This window comes from Sander vitreus, chromosome 22 (assembly GCF_031162955.1).
Source record: "Sander vitreus isolate 19-12246 chromosome 22, sanVit1, whole genome shotgun sequence".
NCBI lineage: Eukaryota > Metazoa > Chordata > Actinopteri > Perciformes > Percidae > Sander > Sander vitreus.
Window position 1 is genome coordinate 5,758,888 of NC_135876.1, and position 9,758 is coordinate 5,768,645.

Genomic DNA, 9,758 nt, shown 5'->3' on the forward strand with positions numbered 1-9,758 from the left:
TTATCCGACAAAAAACAAAAAAATACATACACACATATGTATTTTTTTTAATTTATATCTCATCTTTACAATAAGCTTGAATCATGAAAACGTACACAGGAGGAGTGTGCACACCTACAGTCAAACGCTGAATTTTTTTTTTTTACTCCTCAAATAAAGGTGTCAGTGTAAAATTCTTGTTATAAGCAACGACAACATTTTTGTTTGTTTTTTTACAAATGTGCAAATAAGACAGATTTGGAATCCTTCAGCACTCAGTGTGAAAGTCCAGGATCCTTTAGGAGCAGTCACAGAGCTCTCACTCCACCTCAGTCCTGCCCTCTCAAAGTTTAAATACAGCTCCTCTTTGCTTCGCCTTTCATTTTCAAGTAAAGTGCTCTAGCAAAAACCACACGGCATGAGACCAGTCTGGTATTTTTGCCTCTGGTTGAAAAAGAACTTAAAAAACACAAACCCACACAGCCCAATGGACGAAAAACATCGGAATGTCTTTTAAATAAAAAAATAAAAAAAAGCAGAAGCCAACAAGCCAACGAGTGAAGAGGCCGTCCTGGCTGTTTGTGGGGAGGCGACAGAGTCACATAGTTCCCCGGCAGAAATCATACAAACTCCAGCTTGCCGTGGCCGCTGTACATCCCCCAGTGCACCAGAGACAGGATCTTGTCATTGCCCAGGTCGGCCTGCCTCATCTTGTCGCAGGTCAGACAGCAGTTCTCGTGGCCCGTGACAGGCACCATGCACTCCAGGTCCAGCTTGGCCACGTGGCCCTTCTTGGTGTGGTGGCCGTGGAAGCTGTAGTGTAGCCGCGACAGCATCTGTTGCCGCTGGTCCTGCAGCCGCTTGTTCTCGCTGCGCAGCATTCGCAGCGCCAGCATGATGAGCAGCACCAGGATGAGGCCGCCGGCGATGGGCACGGCGATCACCGCCGCCCGGAACCACACCTCCTTGGCCGAGGTAAGCTCCTGAACCCGGGTCACCAGGTTCCTGTTGTTGCCGCCGTCTGGCTGGTACCGGCTATGATCTGCACACACGGAGATAAGCATCGGTTTAACTGCATGCTCACGTGTTCCCACTGCTCCACATTATTATATACAGATTTATGAACAACAGTACCTTCTTTTGAAGCAAATGGTTATTTAAATACATGTACAAGTATGCCATGTGTAGAGTATAAGACACGCAGACGAGAGCGAGGAAGTGAGAAAGGGCAGCAAATGAGTCACCCTGCCCAGATGAGAGCCAGAAATTAATTTAAGCTAATAAACTATATAGTGCGCTCTGGTCAGAGTCACAACAGCGTTGTCCCCTCAGGACAGCTCCCCTACCGCTCCGTTTCTCTATGCACCTTTTCATAACCATGGCAGCTAGTACCTCTGCCCAACATGCAGACTTGTCAGGGAATATTCATTCAACAAGGCACATTCCTACTCAGTGGGGAAATTACATGGCGCACACATATATGAATATATCTGATCTCTTTCCAAGTGCTTAAGGTAAACTGGCTGCTCCCTGGCTTCCCTGGCACAGAGCTGGAGCCCATTAAAAAGGCAAATTGAAGTTTTTTTTAATGCTGCGAAGTAGAAGAAAAAAAAAGTAGGGAGGGGGCAAGGGTGGCCTGCATGTCCATAAACAGCAAAGTGTCTGAAGAACTCTACAGTTCAACATATTGCTTCTTGAACAGCAAAGAGGAAAATACTAAATATTTGCTGAGGAGGAATCATAAAATCCCCCCCCCCCCCACAGAGTCCCCTCATTTTAAAGTGCTCATATTATGCTCATTTTTAGGTTTTTAAATTGTATTTAGAAGTTATATCAGAATGTTTACATAGTTTCATTTTCAGAAAACACTATATATATTTGTTGTACTGCACATTGCTGCAGCTCCTCTTTTCACCCTGTGTGTTGAGCTCTCTGTTTTAGCTACAGAGTGAGGCATCTCACTTCTGTTCCATCTTTGTTGGGAGTCGCACATGCTCAGTAGCTAGGTAAGGACTACTAGCCAGTCAGAAGCAGAGTATGAGGGCGTGCCATGCTAGCAGCTAGGCCAGCATTATAACGTGTGTTACAAAGTGACCACGTTTGTCTCTGAAGTAAAGGCTGGACTACAATAGAGCTGTTTGGAGCAGTTTGTGAACAGTGTTTTCTGTTGGAGATGGTAAGTCCCTTTGGGGTGGACTTTTGGCTTTTTCCCTTTGTAAACCTATAACCTGCACAAACAAGATATAGAACACAAAGGAAAGGGGAAAAGCCAAAAAGCATAATATGAGCACTTTAAAACCAGTTGAAGATAATTTCATGTTTCATTGGGGGGAGGGGACACCCTGACAGCCGGTGTTTAAGCTCTCGTGGTTTCTTCTTTACCTGTTGAGTCTCTGGTGTGCGCCAAATCGTGCAGGCCTTTGTAGTTGCACATGTCGTCGTGGCAACACTCCAGTGTCGAGGCCCTGCTGAGCGCGTCCGCACCCCTGGAGCTGCTGCTGCAGATGTCCGCCGCATTGATGACGGGGTCTAAACACCCGTGGGTGACGGGAGAGTTTACAATGAGCGGATCCAGCACCCTCGTGAAGCAGGCGTTCAGTTCTGACTTGCACATGTATCCGGTGGCCACGCAGTGTGGCGCGTCGCAGTAACACCTTATTTCTCCTGGAAATGCAAAATAAAAAATAAAAAGGCACGGTTAGGGAAACAACGTTGGGTGTATTTATAGCATTAACACAATACTTTATCCCTGGCAAGTCCAACAGTTTTGGCTGATATTTTGACTATAAGATGGCCTGCATAGCAGTTTGGAGTGTTTGTCAGAACCCTATAGGTGCTTTTTAGGGGTTTAATTGGTCACCAATGTAAAAAAAATATTAATATAACTCAGCTTTTTATTCAGGCTGTTTCATCCCTACTTTTAGTACAGTTGTGTCATTTTGTATGGAGGTATACCCCACAACAAATAACTGCTTTTCCAGTGGGTTTTTTGGGACTTAATCCTATGAAATGCAGTCTGTGATCTACTATACTTTTATTTTGAAAGTGTGTTCTGGCAAAGTGTCCGATATGCACTGCAATAAACAGCCAGGTAACTTTGACTTGTGCATCCATTCAGCAAAAACGCATTAATTTCATCGTACATTTTTTCTGTCTGTATTATAAAAACAGGAACCGTGTAGCTTATAATTAGTGGTTTGTTTGAAAGCCATGCAGTTTCTTTCAACCCAAATGGAAACTTGTAAAGAGGGGGCCGGAGCGCGACGCAGAGTCTCCTCTCCGCCGTTTGCACGCAAATCTTTACTTGTGGTCACGACTGCCCGGGGGTGCAGCAGGGTTTACTGACGTCCCATCCAAAAGAGCTTCCAGCAACCTTATTATTACGGATGCCTGCTTTTACACGGGCCCATTCATTACTTCATCCGTGGCCTCTTTTTACTTTTCAAAACAAAAATCTAGGCCAAGGATCTGCCCTAACAAAAACATGACTTAGAATTGACTTTAAGAACTTCCATTTATGCCAGGCTCTTACTGTCTTCGTGTCCTCGAGTGCCATGGTAATACTTTCACAGGACAACATATCGGAATGCTGTGTACCTTTAACACACATTGTAGGATATCTATAGTCTTCATTAGGCTGGTGACTGACTGCATTATAACAAGTTATAAAAAAAAAAAAAAAAAAACCAGAGCATTGAAAAGCCAAAAGTCTTGCCTTGTGTTTCCATCTGCTACATTTAAAAACCTGAGCTAAAAAAAAAATAAAAAATAAAAAATACAGCAGCTAAAGCGTGTGGACGTTTTAGAAACAAACTCTGTTCCTTCCTCTCAGTGGTGGTGCCTCTCTGAACATTCATCAGATCAGTGTTTTCCCTGTGAATGATTGGAGCAGCAGGGCCCGGGCAGGTCATTTGGAGAATATTTCATTAGAAAGGAGAGGCCCCTTTGTGGGCTGAGAGAGGGAGAGGGGGGGGGGGGCAGAGAAACAGACCGAGCATATAGCCTTTTAGCCCTGCTTAGTCTTCTATGAATGGCAGCTTAAAACAAGAGTTAAACATGAGTTATCCGAGTGAAACGTAGGCCTGCCAGCCAAAACGAGACAGGATTTGTGCATTATTATTATTATTTTTTTTATCTGGACAAAAACCACAGGAATACTATATGGGGGGAAAACTTTTCTTCAAAGAAGTCAATCAAGTCTAAATAATTGTTGTTCATTTAAGTTGTTTACACTGCAGTTTTTGAGGGGTTTGATCTAAGAATAGTAATGTGCATAAAACAAACACTGAATGTGTAAATTACAACAACAAAAAATTCCCTATGGACACAAGTAGAGTTATCTCGACTCTCCTCAGTAGTTTGTGCCCGTGTTTCTTACACGATTTGATGGGCTAAATGGTAAATTGTTGTCTGGCTTGACGTGATATTTTGAGCAACACTGTCCCAACTTAACATCTCATGTCTGAGGTGTAAATTCAGTCTCGGTTTATCGCTGTAAAATAGTGTTTTAGCCTGATTTGAGAAGCTAACAAACATGCCCCCCTTTTCACAAACCAACATCTACAACTGTTACCTTTAGTAAGAAGAACAGCCATGGCACAGAGTTCCAGTTGTAGCCAAATGGAAATTAAACTGCACTGGCGATCCATTTACACCAAATTACTGCGCAAAAAAAGTCCTCGTATATCCAGTAGCAGCCGCAGAGACCGCTGGGCGAAGAGCTGGACGACAAAAAGATTTACATGGAGGTAGGCTACGGCTAAAAATGAGCCATTCCTGTACTAAAACACGACAACTCACAATCCTTACTGGAACAAAAGTAGCATAGCAAAAAAAACCACTCCGAAATGTTTCCTCTCCCGCATGGAGACAGAAAAGTTTGTGTTGTTAAAAGCGGCCCGACATTACTGGAGGACACAGAGCACAGCGTCTTCTTCTTTAAGCCGAAAGGAAAAAAAAAAAAAGAAAAAAAAAGAGAGAGAAATATACTCCTGGGAAGAGAGTGAAATTGAGATATAAAGTTGTCACCGCTGGTCCTCCTCTGTCTCTGTATGCGACCGGTGACGGTGAAGCATCCCTTTTGTACTGTTGGACGGAGAAACGTCTCAGAAATGTTACAAAAAGAACTCCGCGGTATCAAAGACTGTAGCAGACTCCGGACACAGAAGAATTTTAGCTGGAGAAATAGTTGTGGTCTGTCAGAGCTCCGCCCCCTCCAAGCTAATTGGTCAGACCACCGAGAGAGAAGTTACCGGTAGTCAGAATACGTAATCACATTGTATCCGGTACGTCTTTTCAAAATAAGGCACAGGCAACAGAGAATGAAAGTGCTTTACATAGAGCAAAGAAATGCATAAAAAAAATCCCGACCAAGTGAAGTGGGCTTGCTATGTTTCACTTCACTTGTTTTTTTTTTTTTTTAGTTACCCTTTTTAATGGTGCAACAGTGCAACGCTCTGTTTGTGTTCAGCTAGTATAGTTCTGTTTGGGCAATGACTGATAAATGACAGGATACTATTATTTGGTTGGTGATAGCATTGCTATCCTTCTAGACCTACTTATCACACTACATCACCACATGCTTAAGGCACTCTTTAAACTATTTTAAGTCCCTGCAAGTGAAGAAATGCATATCTTTATATATAAATGCATGTTAAACCATAGGCCTAATTGAAATAGTTTCCCAGAATGCAGATCATTCTTCTCCAGATAGGAAGACTAAATATGTTTCATGCAGGGATTTAATGGCATGGTAAAATCTCTATGCATGCAGACATCCCAGGGTCCCATTAATTACATTTCATATTTTAGGTTAAGTGTTGTGTAAGTGAAGCCAGACTGGCCAGTAGCAGCTATACCTGCCGTGTCATCCTGCTGGCAGCCAGGTTGACGCCGCGCTGAGCCGCTTCCCTTCAGGCTACCAGACTGCTGCTGCTGCTGCTGCTGCTGCTGCTGCTGCTGCAGGGAGGAGCGGGACAGCCCAACAGAGAAATTAGCAATCCAAAAAGGCACATGGCGCCACCCAGAGCACACGCACACACACACACACACACACACACACACACACACACACACACACACAGACGCAGCGCACAGACACTATTGTCTTTATCAGCGACAACTGCTTTTTTTTTTGCAGCTCCAAATATAAATCTTTCGAGGACATAAAAACAAATGAGTGACCCTAAATATATATATATATATATATATATATATATATATATATATATATATATATATATATATATATATATATATATATACATGTATAGCTATATATGTTGCAGTTTCATAAACGACACTAACAAAAATCAGAAAGAGGAGAAAGAACAATTTCACCCTGCAGAGACGCTTAAGTATGATAATAATATTATATCCTGAAGAGGGGGGGTCATCAGTGAAGACCGAGTCTGTCTGTCAAAGCTCCATGCGTGTTGAAATAAAGCATCTGTGGCCAACAGACAACAGGATGAGGACACCGCTTTAGGGAACACAGGAAAACTACTCACTGCAATTACCGTAATTATCTGCAATTCCACAGAGGCGCCAGTCCACGACTATCTCTACTGAGAGCTGCGTGGAAAGGGTGGACGTCGACAGAAATACTGGTTTTACGCTGGATGGCCTCCTATTGTTAATCAGTTTCTGTGATACTGTGTGTAATTGTCTCTCTAAAAAGCATTAGGTATTTGTCTGAGAACCCATACAATGCTGTTGTTTTAATGAGTATGGCTCACATTATCAGTGCGTTCAAGTAATTAATACATTTGACATACGATGTTTGGATTTTTATTTAGTTCCATTAAACATGATCAGAAATGCCCCTTTAATGCCAGCAGCGCCTCCATCTCTGCATGCCTTTACATGTGGTGGATAGTTAAACATCACCACCCGGTGGTCAAAACTGATATGGCCTTTTTATTTCATAAAATAGTTTCATTGCAGGCATTCCAGCTATTATAGCATAGGTGTAATTTACAGGGGGGATGGGGTTACCCTCCCAATAATCAAAACTGGCCAGTGCAACCCACACACAAAAAACTACATTACACCTACACAATTTTCCTGCTTACATAAATAAAGACATTTGCACCCTAACTTGATGCAGAAACAGCCCAAATTGTTGCAGAAAAAAGTGTTTGATATGCTCCAAATTTCTTTTTCTTTTTTTTTTTTCCAAAGTGGAGATCTCAAACCTCCCCTATGTTGAACCCAAAGTCACGCCATTGTATTATAGTACTGCTTTTATAAAAAGTGGAGGGACTTGCGCGAGGAATATTAAAAAAGAATGTTCAAACTGTGCAGCAGGGGCCAAGATCTTCTGACTTTTAGTCCTTATCGGTCAAAAAGACTAGATCCTCCGTTAATGTAGCTATTTATTCCCTGCCTGGTAAATTCCCACTTCTCCAACACAAGCTTCACACCCTCAGTTTTTCTATAAAAAAAAAAAAAGAAAATGTGTGTGTTCCTTGGGACAAGTAAACTGCACCTATAAATCGGTGGAGTGCCCCTTTAAACATTTTTTTCTGACAATTGTAGAATAATGTCCTTACAATTTGCAGATAAATATAATAAGAATGTACAAGGTTTCCATAAGAGACCAAGTGTGTTTTGGTGTATGCTTATTTAGCTTAAGCCATAACTATAAGATAGTCAGGGTCACAGTGGCCTCGAGCAAAGTACATTGAGTAATAATAACAAGTGAAACAGGAGCAGAATGTACCGCTTCACGTGAGAGCAAGTGAGGACGAGACATAATACAGGGCCCCCCCACCTTGGCGGGTGTTGTGTGAAGATAGCAGCCCCTGTGCGGGAGAAGAAGAGGGGGGGTCCTAGAAAGAAAGTATAAGAGATGAGGGGAAGAATAGATCGGGGCTCACGAGGTCTGACAGTCTAGTGGGGGTCATGTAATTGGCCTTTTAGCGATTACACCCCACAGGTTGTTTCTGCTTTCACACATTAGGAGACACTTGTAGGTGTGAACCGGCACAGACTGTAGGGGCTTTGCTTAACAAAAGCCCCCCTGCTGATTGGGCAACGACAGTTAGGTCACTGCGGAGATGGTGGGGGTGGAGGTCAAGTCTACCTGAGAGAGACCAAACCATGTCTAGATTTGAAATGTAACCGTAAAAACGTAAAGTTACAGCTCTAAACACACCCCCATGAGTCTTAAGAGACCAAAAATGACCCTGTTTTGCACAAATATTTCCACTTTGAAGATCTAAACCTCAGACTGGCTCTCTCTCCATGATACATGAGGACACACGCCAGGGCAGACAGACTTCCTCCAACACCTCCCGGCTTCCTCCTTTCTTCTTTGATGTGAGCCATATCAAGGTCTCTGAAGAATCAGAGACAGGCAGACTGTCTCCATCCTCCATGATCTATTTTGTTCTCCTCAAGATAATGGAGCAAAGCATCAGAGCGCATGCAGAGAGGTCCAGCAGTTATGTGGATCCATACTGTAGATGTGCAGGAAAAACCGTTGGCAACAGCTTTGATGTTACAGATTGGGTTACAGGCTCGGCATTCAGAAGCACTCATGCAGACTTTATCTAGAGTGCTCCGAGGCAGGAAACTGATGGCATCCACCTTTATTTTTTATTATTTTTTTTAAACTTGTTTTGTGTTGAGAATGAATTCAGTAGCACTCTGTCCTCTTATCCACATACAGAGATGGCTTTGTGGATAATCTGGGTTTGATCATGAGGAGTGGTGTACCTTTCCTTATCAGGCCAGGCCTCTGTGATGCTACCTTGTACCATAAGAGCTTGACAATACGGCGGAATAAGAACTGAAAATAATAGTTCTGAAATACTGTGAAATAAAATGTTACTTTATAGTTTATTCATTTGTATTTTCAGATACAGATATAGAAAGTCAGTATGACTAAATGCATTAAAAGGTCGTCCTCGGGTCAAATTTGACCCGTTTTCAACGTTTTTTTTATATCAGAAATATGGGAAGTCGAAATAAGCGGTGAAAATGTTGAAAAATGTGACAAAACGTTGGGAAAAGTGTACAAAATGTTGGAAAATAAAATGCAATAAAAACTTCATAAACACCAGAAGAAAACGCCAAAAACTTTTGAAAAAGGGACAAAAACGTTGAAAAAAAACTGACCAAAACATCTGAAAAAGCTATAAAAGTGTTGAAAAAAACCCCGCACAAAAACCTAAAAAAATAAATAAAAAAGAACTTTGAAAAGTGTTTTTTTTATGGTCGATGGGAAGACAACACAAGGGTTAAATCAAAGCAACTGTAAACTGAAAGATTTTGCTGGCTGGCCCTATTGGCTATTTAGATCGCAGAAAGGAACAATTTTGGCATTTGAGTTGGAGAGTTCATTCTTTTTTTTTTAAGGTTATTGTTTGGGCATTTATTTATAGGACAGCTAAAGACATGAAAGGGGAGAGAAAGACATGCAGCAGGCTGGAGTTGAACCTGTGGCCTCTGCATTGAGGAGTAAACCTCTGTACATGGGCACCCCCTCTACCAGGTGAGCTACCCAGGTGCCCTGGAGAGTCCATTCTTGACCATGGGGAATAGTAGTTTAACACAATAATCTTCCTTTTAAACAGTTTTCATATTAGTTCACGTTCATGTAACAAAGTCAAGTATCTAAAAAAAAATGTTACGCTTAATTATGTAAAAAAGGCATGGAGGGAGAGAGGACAGAAAAATGTGTGTATAGTGCAAAATACAAAGCAAAAAGTAGTAATTCATAGTACCCTTAGAATCCAGGCTCATTTGTACTGAAGAGGATTAGGGCCACGTGT

At 42.1% G+C, this 9,758-nt stretch overlaps 1 protein-coding gene across 1 annotated transcript; it reads right to left on the minus strand.

Annotated features, from left to right (window-relative positions):
* Window positions 1-414: 414 nt before the first annotated feature.
* On the minus strand, window positions 415-5,154 carry bambia (BMP and activin membrane-bound inhibitor (Xenopus laevis) homolog a). The gene is made up of 3 exons (XM_078280860.1): window positions 4,553-5,154; window positions 2,362-2,643; window positions 415-1,021 (listed from the first exon to the last, which is right to left on the minus strand). The coding sequence occupies exons 1-3, from the start codon at window positions 4,626-4,628 to the stop codon at window positions 600-602; spliced, it is 780 nt and encodes a 259-aa protein (XP_078136986.1). The 5' UTR covers window positions 4,629-5,154; the 3' UTR covers window positions 415-599.
* Between the last annotated feature and the right edge of the window lie 4,604 nt (window positions 5,155-9,758).